This window comes from Chrysemys picta, chromosome 18 (genome assembly GCF_011386835.1).
Source record: "Chrysemys picta bellii isolate R12L10 chromosome 18, ASM1138683v2, whole genome shotgun sequence".
In the NCBI taxonomy this organism is placed as follows: domain Eukaryota; kingdom Metazoa; phylum Chordata; order Testudines; family Emydidae; genus Chrysemys; species Chrysemys picta.
Genome location: NC_088808.1, coordinates 15,726,349 through 15,743,639, shown reverse-complemented (window position 1 = coordinate 15,743,639; position 17,291 = coordinate 15,726,349). Strand labels below are relative to the sequence as shown.

The window sequence follows — 17,291 nt, the reverse complement described above, 5'->3', positions numbered from 1 at the left end:
CAATGCATAGTGCTTTACAAACAAGAGTGGATTGTTTCACCTAGCAGCCTTGCATATGCGTATTCTGGCACATTTTGGAAACAAGTCGAGGATGTTGCCTGAGGTCTGGTAGACTGATCCTTGAGGGACAGTGGGGAGCTCATAATAGTGCGATATACTGAGTTACCCTCTTTGGGATGAAATAACTGAGACTAGAGGGCTCCAGTAGCACCAACAGTACAATGGTGGCGGATTGTACTGGTACTGGCCAGACTGGGTGGCACATCCACTGCAGGTGCTGCGCTCAGCATATGACGCGGTGTTTGGGGTCTCTCTGTCCTGGGGTCGGTGCCGAGGACGTCTGTCTCATCTATGATGCCAAGGAGGTGCCTGTTGGTGCACGCGCTCCCGGTGCTGACATGGTTCTTTTTAATCTCCTCTCTTCACTGGAACCAGAAGTGAGCCTTGTTGCTGAGGCATTTGCTGAAGAAATGCTCCTTGGTTCCACCTTGGATGAGATCTCCCCGAGGTCTGAGGCCACCTTCATGGATTGCTCCAGGACGTACAGTTTGAGCCTTACATCCCTTGATTTTTGGCTGCAGGAGGAGGAGCAGCAAATGGAGCATTTATCAGCAATGTGTCCTTCCCTGAGGCAGAAGAGACATCAGCTATGCTTGCCTATTGGGGGCAACAGACGGTTGCCTGAAGGGCAGGTTTAAACCCTGAGGCTTGGAGTTTCCACTTCCAATGGTTCTACAACCTCGCTCTGCTGCAGAGTGGGTCTCCCCCTACAGTCTCTTCTCTCTTCTGCCCCCTCCCCCCCACTTCGGAAGGTCCAGCTAAATGGTAAAATCGATAACTCAACTAACCCAAGTGAGGAACAGTTTTCATAATAGTTTTTTGAAGCTCAGACAAATGCTGAAGCAGGTCAGACCCTCGCTAGCTTCCGCCTCACCACCATGGGTGGTACGAAGGGACAGAGGGACTGCTCTGCCAGTTAGGCACCCTTACAGGGGAGCACAAGGAGGCATGGGGTGCATACATGGCTGATGGACACAACTGTTCCAAAGATTCCAAACTCACATGTACACATCGACATTGGGATCCATACTGACAAATACCTGAAGAACTACTAAAGATTCTTAAAAAGCAACAAAGAGTCCTGAGGCACCTTATAGACTAACAGATGTATTGGAGCATAAGCTTTCGTGGGTGAATACCACATGCGCATGTGTCTGACGAAGTGGGTATTCACCCATGAAAGCTTATGCTCCAATACATCTGTTAGTCTATAAGGTGCCACAGGACTCTCTGTTGCTTTTTACAGATCCAGACTAACACGGCTACCCCTCTGACACTAAAGATTCTTAGCCATTGTGGCAGGAAGAGCCAGGATTTCTTGACATGACACACTGCAGTCTAACTTGCAGCTGCACTTGTGCTCTTACAACCTCACTGGCTAAACAGGGCCTGAGGTTTTTAAATCTTCCATGAGACAGAACACAGTTTATGGCTTCAGTAGTCAAACGACCCTGAAGGGTCTAAGTCCTTCTTCGGTGAACTATTTGTTTTCCATTAGCATGAAGATTAATTTTAAAGTTAGAGATGGGTGAACTTGCCAGGACAAACGATTAGCCACAGCCTTTAATGCTGGTGGACTGTTAAAAGGGTACGAAGGGACCAGATTACTTTTTAAGTGGGTTTAAATGGTCCTTTCAACTTTACAGAGCTAATGTGGCTGCTTCCCTCTCCTCCCTACTTTCACCTGCTGGCAACTGCATTGTTCCCTTTCAGCCAGCCTACTCACTAGATCCCTCTTCTCCTATTTCCCTGCTAGCTGTTGGACAAATTTACAAGGGAAAACGAATAAAGACACTCGAAGCTACTAATTTAGTAAAAGGTACAGTCGATAAGAAAAAAAAGGCTTCTAATTTTGTTTAAATATAGATGTACTTGTTAACATGCTTATGCAGACCACTGAACAGTCTGCAACAGATACATGCATAAGGTTATGGTACTCCAAGTATTCCAAACTGATTTTCAATTCTGGAGACTGGTGGGCATGATATTCAGTCAGTTTCACAGGGAATTATAAAGACCAGCTAGTTCAGAAAACTCAGACTAATGCAATTTTAGTCCGATAGCCCTGACAATACAAAACTTTACACTAACAGCCAATAATTTGAGCCTGGCACTAACTACTAGATCCAGAGGCAAATTTCTGAGGAATCGGATTAGCTTTTTCCCCACTCCTCAATACACACAAACATCTAAATCGCCTACTAAATCCTTAGTAGCCTCCAGAGATTCTCTGTTTTAATATTTCATGACCAACATAATGCAGATTTCTAAAGAAATGAAAAATCACCCCTGTACAACTGGCCTTTAAAAGGCATCTTAAAGGGTGCATATGCCTTGCAATGACTCTCTGAACAGGCTTAAAGTCAGCCTCCAAGACAGAACAGCTTGTCCAGGAGTAACACGTTGAATAGGTTTAAAATCCCCCGCCTTTTTACACCATTAACTACATTTGTTGCCCTGTAAAACATCCATGTGAATTAAATGCATTCTGAGATTTCATCATTTCTTTGATATCTCATCTTGCATATGAAAAGTGACTGAAGGCCTGTGAAATTTTGTGTCAAAGATTTAATATGTTTTCTTATGCATACAGAAATGCATCTGAAGGAGGAAAATGGCGTCTCAATATTACACTGCTCATTTCTACTGACTTAGTTACACTCAAGCCCATGATCCTTAGCTATTTGTATGACTAGGATTTGTTCTCCTATTGATTTATGCAGATCAGTGGATTGAAATCCTCTTGCCGTGAAAATAATTCACCTCTCCCTCCGCTACTCACTCAATCCCCATGCACCAGTTGCTTGATTAGTAAATAGATTTCTGATAGTTTGTTAATTAATAAAATGAAGTTAACGTACTTTCCATTTGAGAGACACATTGGGACTCAAGTCCTGAAGGTAATAAATTTTGGCTTTGGCATTAGAGAGAAAAAGGCACCCACTCCAGCTGCACACACAGTGCGGTACTAACAAGGTTGTGTTTCAAATGACAGACTGGCCTTCGCAGGTAAAGTAGTGTTACTGCTTCCTTAATGGGTCAAAAATGCTACTGCACCTAAATGGGGAAAATCTAAGGATCTTGCTTAGACCGGGGGTAGGGGGGAAGAGAGGGGTGGAAGAAGGGAGCAAAAGGACACAGATCACCCAAACTGTATTCCAAGGAGTAACATCTGAAATGCAAGTTAGATGAGACTGGATTTCATGCCATTGTAAACCTCTATCTAGATTTTTTTACTGTGTTCTTCATGTAGTATCTGAGCACATTACAAAGTAAAATATTCAAACAAGAGGACAAGTCTTTGGTCTTGCTCCCTCCCTCCTCCTGCCCTTTCCCAAAAGGCTATTAAGATCAAGTTTTCAAAAGTTACTTAGGAACCTACATCCTGTTGACTTTCAAAATACTTAAGTTACTTCTGAAAGTGGCTGTAAGTGCTTTTAAAAAATGTTATCCCTGCTAACCAGTGGCAGGAATCAAACTATACACACAGCACTTCAAGAACCACAACCCAGCAATGTGAGAGTTGAACTTTCCACCAGAAGGTGGTTTTGGCCTTGAAAAATGTACAAGCCCGTACAGTAAACAACTCCACTTTGATGGGCAGTCACCCTGGGGGAAAAGTGGGTCATTAAATGACCTGTGCATTTTATGCTTATGAAAGTAAGAGCTATTTAGAAGGGCATGTCAACTTGTCTCTTCAGTACAAGTCAGGAGAAGGTCCTTAAAAATCAAGCTATGCTGAACTCAATACCGTAAAAGAGGCTAGCACTTGGAGATGGGTGTAGATATGCATGTCAGAAGGCTGCATGGCTTGCTGTAGATTAGACTGTAGTTAACAGGCCCCAACTAAATCTACATAGAAAGCTGTGTTGCAGACCATCCCTCACTTCCACTCAACAGCTCCCACTTTCAAGTTTCCTTTTTCACTTTTACTCAGACACTAAACACTCTCTCTCTCTCTTTATAAAATCTGAACTATAATTTCTCTCTAAATTTAAAAAGCAAAACCTTGTTGGGTGAAAGGGGGAGGCTGTCTGCAGCTATGTGACCCAGCTACACTAGCTTTGAAATGTTTTGAAGTGGACCAGAACACTTGTCCAGAATGAGTGCAATTATACTGGTACTGGAAATGCTTATGAATTGTTAGCGGCACCTAAGGGTTTGCACATCCATATTGTGTTTAAAAAAAAAAAAAAAAATCCAGCCTCCTGACCCAACAGTGGAGATGTTAGCTTTCTAAAGCAGAAGGGACTTCACAGTCTTTCAAGATAACCTCATTTTCCATCCTTGCTTACTCATTCCTAGATTTGAAAGTAAAATCACCAGGATCACCTTTAGTCTATGGATTAAAAGAGACGGGATGTTTGTACAGAACTGCCTGGGATCTGAATAGTAAGTGGACTCATACACTGAATACATCTGTTGTATTTTAGTGCAGTGCTCCTGCTTGGCTCTTAAATATCTTGTATCACACATCAATATGAAAACGACTGCTAAGATACCCTGAGAAAGGCAGGTTCCTGGCTCCTCTACCACTAGTAGCAAGAATAAATATTTTAATAAGAATTTTTGCATGGTTTCCAGCTACAAAATGACAGATCAACAAAAGAATGCAAGAAATCAAAATCACAGGAGAAGAGAGTGGTAACTGTGGGACTCTGCAGTAAGTAAAAAATACTGCAGAGGAGAAATAAACAAGGTTTGAACATCCAACTTAAAAGCTGAAGTTCACTGGTAAGAACTTACAGCACTGAATTTTGAAGAATTATATTTTGGTACTGAAAATCCCTACAAAATACGCACGCTGTTTTCAGACTTCTCTCTGTGCACATGGCTATTTGGAATATTTCCCTGGTCGTTTTGCACAAAACTGCAAAGGAAAGTAGACTTTGGAAAGGTACAGCGCCCCCCTTCCAGCACATCCCCCTCCAACCACTTCCCTCTGTTGCTCAGTAGGTCTTTCATGCCATCATGGAAATTACCCAAGGACAAAACTACCCCCACAAAAGCAAGATGGGAGCTCAGTACATTTACACTCATTTCCTTTACTTACTCTGGGAAGCTGCAGATCCAAACGCTCCAGTGGCAGAACTGAAGGGGTTTTTATTGGCGGCCTCCTGGCTTGGCTTTCCTCCGAGGCCACTGAAGAAACCTCCACTTCTTCCACCACTTCCAGACCCAAACAAACTCCCACTGGAACTGGATGATGGCTAAAAAAAAAACAAAGGGCACACGGCAAGAAAGCATTATAGGTCGCTGTAAAAAAAAGCACATATATGCCGCTGATTTTGACTGAGCTATTTCTATTCACAATAGCGATACAAAAGGGATGAGGAGCTAAGAAGGTGGTCTCCTAAGGTTGAACAAAATCAGCATCTGCTTAGGTCTCTCTCAAGCTTTACTGACCCTGGAAAATGGTACAGTTGTAACTTGCACCAGGTTGGACACACTAGGGCAAGCTGCAATGGGGCATCAGATCCACACTAGCCACCCTGTCTCTCATCTACATAGTGCAATCCCTGCAAGTAGTGAAGGGCCTACCACTGTTGCACCTAGCCAACAATTCCATACACAGCTCACCGGCCCTTCCCTGGAGCAGGTGCATAATGAGTCCATGGTATGCCTGTTGACACCTGTTCACACTGTTTTGTTCTGTTGTCTGCTTCAAATGGTTCTGTCTTGCGCAAGAGTCTATGCATGCCACAGAAGGGGCAGAGGCTATGTCCTCTCACTCAGATGCCATAGTGGTACATCCCTGAATAATCAAACATTACTGATATAGCCTTGGATAGTTTTTATTTATTGACTACAAAACAGGTTCTATTTGGCTAGCTACAACCAAAGTTCTTTGGACCAGTCTATTTGCAAGTACAGGGCCCTGCCACGTACACAGAGAACACACATAGTAGTTACCTGGCCAAAGACAGCGCCCCCAGTGTTGGCTGCCTGTCCAAACACGGAACCTGTGTTGCTGGAACCAAAACCTGGCCAAAGAAGAAAGGGAAAAGACGCTCCGATATAATTCCATCTCGTGCAATACTATGGTACCAGACAATTTAAAAGGGACTGCCATTCAGTACTTCAGAAGAGAATAATACAGAGACTCCAGTAAAAAGGAGCAATGCACTTCAAGATCCAAATGATACTTCAGTTTTAACTTTATAATACCGTAAAGGTTATCACCAAATGGAGCTGAAGTGACTAGGTACATACCAACACATGAATGGTATAACACATAAGGGTAAGTGTTATTTACATTTTATTTGAAAGTTATTATCCCCTCTCCCCCATTTAAAACAAACAGGAAATAAAATCTGTTTTAGTGTTTGGGCTGTTGCTAACAGTACTGAATTTCCGATTGGATTTCTGTTAACGTCACTGTAATGCTGCAATCTATGAACAAATGCTGTAGGATTTTGATTTCCCTCGTGTAGAGAGGATCTGAGCTTTGTTACCTAAAGATTCCAGTTAAAGATAATGAAATGTTTTGATTAAAAAGAACTCCCGACTCCATTTCCCAGTTCACTTAAATACATACTTTGTAATAAGATTTGCAGTTTCTATAATTAGAAGCACCTTCCTTTAGTAGGAGTTCACTTCCCCGAGTCTTAAGTATTCTTTATTACTATAGTTAATGCAAGAGGCAGGTCTCCTACAGTCCCATCTGTTATAATTAAATTAGGCTAATTATTTTTATTGGAAATACATTTTATCTAATATTACTTTGCACTTAGCACCTTTCATTCAGGGCTCTCAGAAGGCTATAACCCTGCCTGAACAGAAAAGCTATTTGCTTTAGTAACATAGGTAACAAGAGAAAGACTGGCAAACAAGGTTCTGGCCTGTGTAAATATTCAATTTATCTGCACAGGCAGGGGACTCTGAAGCCACATTTCCCCCCTTGTTTATTTGCAAGACATTTCATAAAGCAAAAGCATACTTAGCTAGATGACTAGATCCTCATTAACCCACTGCTCTGGGGTGGCTAAATGTATCTGGTTTAGTCCCTCAGCTCCTGAAGTAACAGTACATCTATATGCTCTGACTACATGTATGCAATACAGTTCACTTAAGAGGGTTCTTCAGCTGTATTAATTTCCTCACTGTTACAGGCTTACCTTAGATCTCTGTTTAATGTAATGCTCAGAAGTCCTTAAATAGCTATTTAATTCTTTGTAATTTGAGACTACAGTGAATCCAAAACACTTGAATTACTGGTCAATGAGCAGCACAGTACACTGCTCAGAATCATGTCAAGGTATAGTTAGGAATGGGAACCTAAACTGGAACTTCTTTATTTAAACAGAGCTTCCACTGAAACTATTAGGATTAAAGCAGAATGTTTAGCTTCCAACTGCAGGTCTCACACATACCTTTGGAGTTGCTATGTCCACTGCCAGCAGAAGGCATCAAAATTAGTCCTAGTTTTTCCTAGGAAATACTGCTCGCCTACCTCAACCCGACAGCTGTATTCTAACTAGACTACCCCATCATCACCACTCGCTCTTACCTGAAGCTTGACAGAAGCTGAATCCAGAAGACGATGTAGTGGTGGTGGCAGTAGCGTTGTTCCCAAACACTGATCCACCCTGTCCAAAGCCAGCACTCTGCCCAAAAACCGGAGCACTGCTTTGCCCGAATAGTCCACCACCAGTGCTGGCAGATGGCTGGCCGAAAGAAAAAGAACTCTGACTGTTGGTGCTAGATGGTGCTCCAAAGACATTCCCACCGCTTGAAGTTGCAGTGGAGGAAGACGGCTGGCCAAAAACAGGCATTGTCCCAAACCCAGTTTGAGTGAAGGTAAAACCACTTGAAGAACTGCTTGCTGGCTGTCCAAAGGCTGGTGCTTGCCCAAATGCTGGTTGACCAAAGCCACCCGCAGCTGCTGTGCCAAAAGCAGACGTGCCAAACCCTGAGCCAGCTACCTGAGTAGTAGCCGCAGTGGTGGAGACAGTGCTGCCGGTGTGTTGACCAAATGGAGAAGATGCTGTGGTAGCGGCTGTTAGCTGTCCAAAAACAGGAGTGGAAGGGGTGGTGGTGGTGGTGGTGTCACCAGCAGGCTGACTAAAGGCCGAAGAAGAACTGGAATTTGGAGGCTGAGAGAACACTGAGGAACTTGAAGAAACAGTCCCAAATACAGAAGTACCTACAGCTGGGCTTTGAACTGATGTATCAATATCTGTGGTGGTAGCCAACGGGCTTGTAATTTCTGCAGAAGGGGCGATGACAACATCTGCTGCAGCTGTGGTCACTGAAATGTTCTGGTCCAGTGGGGCAGAGGCAGAGACTGGAGGAACTGTCTCTGCCTTAGACTCAGTAGCACAGGTAGCTGTAGAGATTGTATCTGTGGAAGGAGCCAAGGAGGTGCTAGGACCTGTAACATCTGCATCTCCTGCTATAGACGGAGATAAAGCAGGTTCGTCTTTAACAGAATCGGACAGCTGTAATTGTGGTTGGGGTATTTGTGGCTGAGAAGTTAGAGGGGCAGACGCAGTTGTTAGTACGTCATCTTCAGGTGGCTTTTCAGACAAAGGTGGTAGCTTGACATCCCCTGCACCATTACTAGAAGCTGCTGGGGATACAGCAGTTGGCGCTGAACTCAAAAGACTTCCAAATGACAGGGATGCTGAAGTGGGGAGAGTTGCAGGTACAGAGGTGGATGTTGTGATACTGTTTGCTTGTGGAAGGCCAAATGAAAAAGCAGGCTTGCTGCCACCTGAAGATCCTCCAAGACTAAATACCCCAGAAGACCCTGTGCTGGTTAACTGGACATTGCCAAATATGCTGCCTGTGGTATTTGTGCTGACTGATGTGGATGCTGTACTGGTGGCCATGACTAATGTTGAAGTGGCTTCCACGGGTTTCCCTAACTGCAGAGGGCTGTTAAAGGTAAATCCAGAAGGTATTGTGGATGTTTTAGTTGGCTGTCCACCAGCAATGTTGGTAGATGGAGCTTTAACATTGACTTTGGTGTTATCATCTGCTTGACCAACCCTTAATCCTGAGAAGCTCCCAAGAGTTTCCCCAGCCATATTACTCTGAAATAAATTATCTCCTGGCTTTGATGGAAGGACTTCCAGTTTGCCAGAGGTTGTGGAGGGAACAGGAGTGGCAGTCGGGGCAGGTTTGCTGTTCGTCTGGGTGGCATCTACAGAAGAGCCACTCGTCATGGAGACTCCTGAAACGTTGGCTGGCTTGACGGACCCAAAGGTAAATGAGCTCTCAGGAACTGTTCCAAATTTAGTACCCCCACCAAGTGAAAATGCGTCAGGCTGACTTGACTCTTTAGCAGGGGCTGTCACTGCTACAGAGACATAAAAGGAATTAAAACGAGTTACAGGTTGCAATGCTCATTTATCATCTGTATAGTACCAGCATGCTGAGTGCTTTACAGACAGGTATGAAGAAAATGCTCCTACCTCAAAGACTTTACAGTCTCATGACTATCAGATGATTAACTATCCCTGCCACTTTCTCAAGCCCCGCTTTCATGAGAGTAACAATGGCTATATCTGAGGCCCATTTCATTATAGATAGGCTTATAGCCATTTTACGTGCTCTTACTTCCTTCATTTTTCAACAGTTATAATTATCTAACTAAAAAGCCCACTCTTTACACTACAGTACATCTTGCAGTTACCTCCACTTTTTATACCCTTTATGTACTTAGCAAAAAGTTCTGGCATGCAGTGAAGAACTGGTAGTCTAAAGCAGTGGCTCTCAGCTAAGGTTGGGTCACAAAGCTGTTTTCTGGAAGTTGCCAAGTTTTCTACAGAATTAAGTCTTTTTATAGAAAATCTTAGCTATATAGAGAGCATTAGCCACTTTTATCTAGTCTATTCTAATCTTTGAAATACTGAAGAAAAGCTCCCAAATGTAATAACATTTATTCAATATATAGTTATCAGAATGTGCAATTTAGTATGCAGAAAATTTTCAGTCTGATTGTATATTTTATATATTTTATCACATTTCTATGCCTTGACTGTAAATGCCTACTTTGGACATACATATATGGTACAATATCCTTAAATTATCTATTAGTTTTGTGGTATTTAGACAGACAGAGCGTAAGAGACTTGACATGGGGATCAGCCAATAAAAAGACCAAGTAGTTTTGGGACCTTTGAGGAGCCCTAATTTCTCTTCTCTGCCCTTACTGACCCATTTTTTTTAAATAAATTAAAAGGTCAAAGTGATACAGATTAATATATACTAGTAACAGACATTGAATTAGTATGACTTATTTCCTCATGAAACTTTAAGGTCCTTACCAATTTTCTTCACTCAATTCCCATCTCCACCATAAATAGCTAACCAAAGCTAGGGTTCTCTTGCTGACCCAGGGAAAGTATCATGAGGAACTGAAATTACTCATGTGTAATGCACTACAAATAGTTCATTAGGCCTGTTGAACCTTCCAATCCCCCTTCACCACCGTTATTTATCCACATTTGTAAGACCTTGATCTGGAAGTTGAAGATTACATGAAATCAGTTCTTCCCCCTTGAAAGAGATGGAATAATTGCACACTGATACAGCAGGTGCTCTTCCATCCAGGTAGTTATTGGTAAATATTATCTACCAAAGGATTAAGTAGGAGAGGCAGCCTGCCTGTTTTTCACATCAGCTTCTGAGAAGCATGCGGCTATAAACCGTTCCAAATCACTCACCATGTACACGTTCTACTTAAGGCTGATGGCACTTGGGAGCCAGCCACCTATACCTATGCCATTTTAAAGCCTGCCGATTAAAGATAGTAGAGGAAATAATTTCAGATACTGCCCTTTTCATATGCTAATACTTCACTAGATGTTCCTGGGAACAAGTATTTTGCTTACTCTTAATTGAAAGGCACGTGGCCCGGATTCCTGCATATTACATGGCTTAATCCAGCATATGGATACACAATATTATTGCAACTACTGCAGTTTTAACAACAAAAAAGCAGCAACAGAACACAATTGTATGCATGAAGACGGCATTAAGTAATCATCTAGAGGAGAAATAGAAAAGATGTTATTTCACACTTCACACAATTTACCTTGTGAGGCAGAAAGGCTGGGTGGTGTTGATGCAGTGGACGTGGCTGCACCAAAATTAAACCCAGTCCTAGGGACAAAAAGAAAAAGGGACAGAAGATATTTAGTTTATATAGTATTAATACTTCCTTCCTCATGACTGACTAACAGCCAGTGAAACCCAGATTCCCAGCACAGGGGTGTACAAAATCAGGATTTGTGTACAAGTGGGTATGTATCCTTGCTTCCCTCCTGCAAACCGGTTATGACTGGAAATACTTCTGTACAATTGACACATGCAGGGAGAATGGCTGACATTTGTTTCCCTACATATGACAAAGCTCTTAGAAAATTATAGACAATAAGAGTTCAGTTCAATTCAAGACCCTGCTGACCACTTCATCTTCCCATGTCCTTTCTCCTCTGCTGTTTTTGCTCCTCTCTTCCATTCACTGTTAGGAAAGGCTCCATACAATAAGTTAACTTAGCCGAAAATGGATCTGGAAGAGACTAATGGCAGCAGCAGCTACAGGAAGCACATGGATTTATTTAAAATCAAGTGACAACCTTAAAACCAAATGATTTTATATAGAGAGACTATCGGATAATTATATGCTCTTTACTACCACTCATGAAGGAGGAAACCATCCACATTATATACATTAAAAGATTATTTCCACAACCTCAGTTAATAATACAAACATACTTTAAGGAGGGAAATTCTTGAAATATATTTTAATCTAGTTTTAGTTGAATATAGAATAAAGCCAGCATAATGAGGTCTGGGATCCTTCGGGGAACCTAAAAGCCTGCAGGAATTTCAGCATTCTGGCCACTTCACCCTGAGTCTCTGTGACAGATACTGCTGCAGCTTTAGGAGAAAGTCTGGGTTGTTTCATTACATTCTGCTGGCACAATCACAGAGGTTCCACATCCAGCGGATGCACTCTAGGCTATGACAAGGGGGCTGTAACTTGAGAGGGTTTTTGATTTTCTCTTTTACATTCAAATTTCAACTTCCTCCTTTTAAGATTAAATACCTGGGTCCTTTGAAGAGTGCAACAAGTCAAAGTGCTTATGTGTTATACCCAACATACAGATTAATAAACTAAAGCAAGAGGGATTAAGAGACTAAAATCATAGAAGTGGCAGTCTGCAACAGAACTCGGAAAGGGAATTCCCAAACCTCTGTTTTAAAATAAATACTTGCCTACACCTGCTTCAAAAAAAAAAAAAAAAAAGAAATTCACCCGAATGCGTAAATACACACAGAATATCTATTTTACTTGCCTTCGCCAAGTAAATTTAAAAACTATATATGTGTTTATAAAATGTTTTTGTCTCACCCTTGAAGCATTTTAGAATAAAGGTTATAACGTGATAACACCGTGCTTTTATCTCATAACACATGCCTCACTGTGTGTTATTGCTTATGTAACAGAAATCACCAGATGGCATTGGGACTGTAGTCACCTCCATGAGTGGATTACTTTTCAAGTCACAATATGGCATTCATGCTGTTGTGTCTTTTTTAACTTCAGTGAGTTCAAACTGGACTGTCTGTCCAGATTTCCAGCCATAAGTGGAAATTTCAGTGCTTGTGTGTGTATCAGAACCTTGTTAGCGTGTACACCCGCCCTTTCGTAATGGACATATGTATAATCCAGGGTTAGAAAAATTAACTGGAGAACAAAACCTATCAGCAAAGGTTACAAGGATAATCAAAGGTTAGCCCAGATCCCCTGCCTCTCAATTTTAGCCTCTGGAAGAGGAAGCTTCAGGCCTTCTCAACAGCTAGGAGCTGAAGATTTGAAGGTTCATTCTCTCATGTTCTTGTCCTAGCTTCTAGGAAAAGCTCCACTGTTACTTCTCTGTCCTGGCTGGATAAAGAGGTGATAAGAAAGCCAGATCCATTTTGTCTCTGTCTTCTTCACAGAGAAGTGACTATCCCCCATCCTGTTTTCTTCTGCCCCCCTCCAAAGGGGAGCACTCTACTCTACACTTGTCTGAAGCACATAGGTAGAGAGTGGTGTCTCTGCTGCACGTTTGGGAGGCAGAGAGTGAATTCAGTTTGCCCGACCATCAGGTTGGTGCTTTAACCACTAAATACACTACCACATTTACAACCTCATTTAAACCCTTGGATTTCAACCCAATGGATTCAAACCCGGCTAATGCCATGCTGCCAACCAGCCACCCAAAACCTATGAACAGAATTCCTCATCCACTTTTCCTGATGGAGAATGTTTACAGCAAAATAAAATTGTGCCAAATTCCCACAGCCCTTCTAACCTTGCTTATGTAGCCTTTCTACGAACCACGTAAGCCTTGCCAAGCCCTTGACTGGAGCCATTAGCTTCAATTACACACATACGGATAGAAAATTCTTATAATTAATTACAGTAGCTATTTTTCATTGCTACATAGCTCACTGATATTATTTGCTGTAGCAGCATTATAGTACTTAGAAGATATATCATACAGAAATAAAAAGGCTCATAACAGACCCCAATGAAGAGAATGAAAATGTCTGGTTAAACTGTGCAGAAGCCACTGGAGTTGAAGTCACTGTAGGAGAGGTCACAGCTGCAACTGCTTTTGCTGTCCCTTGCCCTAGGGGTACAAGAACAACAAAAGTTGCAGAAAACAGCACATACAAAACCAGTGCATCGTCTTTTCACCTTCAGGTCCCCCTAAGTATAGGCCTGTCATGTCATGTGCTGTAGCTAGAGAATCTTTTAGGCCAAGCCCAGCAGAGTCCTCACATATCTGATGGACGATATGCAGTATCAAAAGGAAAAGAGCATTTCACAAACACACATTGTGTCCTATTGCACAAACTGGAAACACAACAGAAAACAAAAGTCTTGCAAAATTCTAACAGCATAGGCTCAGGAAGTGCATTTCACTTTTTATTTTATTTGACACTTATACATAAAAGTATTAATGCTACTAGTGCAAGACTGCAGATCATTTGAACCATTATTTAACAAAAATTGAAGCAATAATTTGTATTTGACTAGGAGCAAAGTTAATGGTCACATTCTCTCATAAGAGAATAAATATTATAGCACAACAAAATCTACCAAGAGATCCTTGACAGTGTTCCCTCCTGAAACCATCACCATAACAACCACTATTCAAATACAAAGAAGGTACTATCAAATTCAACATCTGACATTTTCAACTAACATTTTAAGAGGTTTGTGTTCTTTTTTTAATGTATTGTTTTGTTATGTGAAATGTGGTTCCTGACTACTTTTATTAGCTCTATTCTCTGATTAAGAAACAACCTACATCTATGGATTAAAGGGAATATTTCATGAATATCAACGATGAGATGGATTTCAGAAATTTATGCAAGAGGTTTTATAAAAACCCATACCCATTTCTACCACTGCTATCTAATGTATGCATGAAGATCAACTCCTCCCGTCACCACGGATTTCCTCTTTTCTTTATACAGTGAAACAACCAAGCATCACTGTAATTCTTAATCTTCTCAGCCCCATCCCATTTTACATTGTTAGAGGGAAAAGGGGCACTAATTTGGAATTCTCAAGCTACATGTAACCGAACAATCTTGAGTGATACTACGTTTGCGCCACAGCTCAGAAGTTTGAGGTATTCTTGTCTATGGCGGTAAAAGGATGAGTACTAGGTGATCTGCCTAACAAAGAGAGATCTTCTAATACTGACTTTTCAGAGGCTACAGGCTCTTGTTACTTGATGAACCTAGATCCAACCCCCTCCCAAAAACAAACAAAAAACCCCAACCCCCTCCAAGTTTTAACTGCTCTTAACCTTTATTTCTTAAGAGCAAGATGGCTCCTTATTTTGAATCCTCTTGGCACCAAGGAAATGGAGAAGCCAGAGCTGCTATTGAGAAGTCACTGGAAACAATTAACAGAAGAGCAGAGAGGGATTCTAGTCTGGAATAACTTCAGAAAGATGTCTTGCTCCACACAGAAGGCTCACTCTAATCCTAATCTTTGCAAGCATGCACACACTTATCTAGTTATTTACTTTTATCTAATTTTTACAACAGAAACAATGTTGAAGTGAATAACGCAGGAGACAAGTAACATTGTGGGGATTTTTCTGCAATAGCTGCTTCTTCCTACTCCATGAATCCCTTTTCTACACCATATTTCATAATTCTTCTAGCAGTCCCTTCATATGGATTTCTAGACATGATTTAGCTGTGCACTGAAAAACAACGCTGATTAACAGTCTCTAGAGTATCCCCAAACTGATTTGCAAAAGCCAGAAGAGCCTGGAGGGAGAAAATGTTTGACAGTCCCTTTGATCACATCTGAGCACAAACCTCAGAAGTCATAGAAAACCAACGGTGCAGTCAAATGGATTAGTGATTAATTCATGCTGAAGTACATTCAACTACTATTTAAAGCCATTTGCAATGAAATAACCTTGTCTCATTTTCTAATAACTAACCCAGAACTGCCAAGTTCCAGGTATCAGAGTGCTATGTGCCAACTGCTTGCCAGGTTCCTCTTTCAGCCTACATACCATACGGGATAGTTGAACTAGGTAGCTATAGTAGAATAGATTAATGCCCACCTACTACCCATCACTTCTTCACTCTTAGGCAATGTCTACACTACAAAGCTAAGTCAACTTTATGTAAGTTGACATTGAGCCTCCGATTTAAGCAAGTCGATCCTGCGTGTTCACACTGTGCTCACTGGGTCGGCGGAGCGCATCCTCACTAGCCTGGCTTGTATTGATGCCCGGAGCACTGTACTGTGGGAAGCTATCACACAGTGCACGTAGCCGAGTAGAATTTTGAGTTGGGCTTGCAATGGCTTATGGGACCAAAACATTGGCCTGGGTGGTTATGGAAACATGGCATTAGACTCCTATTATGCACTTACCTCCCTCCCTCCGTCCTTCCCTCCCTGAAATCAATAGCAAACAAACCAAGCCTTTTTTCATGCCTTTTTTTGCAAGCCTGGGTGCCTGCGCGGATGCCATAGCACGATAAGCATGGACCCCGCTCAGCTGTACACTGTTGTGAGCATTACAAACACCCCGCGCCTTATCCTGCAGTATTTACACAGCCAATACAGGAGTCGCTGCATGGAACAATGTGATGCCACGCAAGCAGCTCTGCTGGAAGATGGAGCGGAGCAATTTACAGTTGCTGGCAACAGTCACGCATCACCTTGACACGGCTGAACGCCATTTCTGGGCCTGGGAAACAAGCACTGACTGGTGGGACCTCTTCATTATGCAGCTATGGGATGATGAGCAGTGGCTGCAGAACTTTCGAATGTGTAAGGCCATTTTCCAGGAACTGCGTGAAGAGCATTCCCCAGTCCTGATGCGCAGCAATACTAAAATGAGAGCTGCTCTGACAGTGGAGAAGCAAGTGGCAACAATTCTGTGGAAGCTTGCAATGCCAGATTGCTGTCGGTCAGTGGGGCATCAATTTGGAGTGGGTAAATCTACCGTGGGATCTGTTGTGATCCAAGTTTGCAGGGTCATTAACAGACTTTTACTAAGAAGGGTAGTGATTCTGGGCAACGTGCAGGACATAATGGATGGTTTTGACGTGATGGGGTTCCCTAACTGTGGTGGGGTGATAGATGGAATGCATATCCCTATCTCGGCACCAGACCACCTTGCCAAAGAGTATATAAACCAAAAGGGATACTTCTCAATGGTGTTGCAAGTGCTGGTGGATCACAGGGGCTGTTTCACCAACATCAACATGGGATGGTCGGGAAAGGTGCGCTATGCGTGCATCTTTAGGAACACAGGTCTGTTCAGAAAGCTGCAAGCAGGGACTTTCTTTCCAGATTGCAAAATAATCATTGGTATATTAAAATGCCAATTGTGATCCTGGGAGACCCAACCTACCCCATAACCCCATGGCTCATGAAGCTGTACACCAGCAGCCTGGACACCAGTAAGGACCAGTTCAACCATAGGCTGAGCAAGTGCAGAATGGTGGTGGAATGTGCCTTTGGATGTTTAAAAGGTCGCTGGTGGTGTTTGCTTACTAGGTTAGATCTCAGTGAAAGCAATATCCCCATTGTTATTGCTGCCTGCTCCATAATATCTGTGAAATAAAGGGAGAAAAGTTTTCACCCAGATGGGGGGATTGAGGCAGATCACTTGACAGCCAATTTTGAGCAGCCACACACCAGGGCAATAAGAACACATCGAAGGGCTCTGCATCTCTGT

At 42.3% G+C, this 17,291-nt stretch overlaps 1 protein-coding gene across 7 annotated transcripts in view; it reads right to left on the bottom strand.

Moving 5' to 3' along the window:
- Positions 1-17,291, bottom strand: part of NUP214 (nucleoporin 214) — a 78,913-nt gene that overhangs the window by 11,796 nt on the left and 49,826 nt on the right. For all 7 annotated transcript variants that reach the window (XM_008169152.4, XM_024106065.3, XM_024106066.3 and 4 more), the window contains 5 exons: positions 13,589-13,694; positions 11,105-11,172; positions 7,571-9,364; positions 5,974-6,044; positions 5,114-5,270 (listed from right to left, as the gene is read on the bottom strand). In XM_008169152.4, the coding sequence (XP_008167374.2) occupies positions 5,114-5,270; positions 5,974-6,044; positions 7,571-9,364; positions 11,105-11,172; positions 13,589-13,694 (2,196 nt within the window). The remainder of the gene's footprint in view (positions 1-5,113; positions 5,271-5,973; positions 6,045-7,570; positions 9,365-11,104; positions 11,173-13,588; positions 13,695-17,291) is intronic.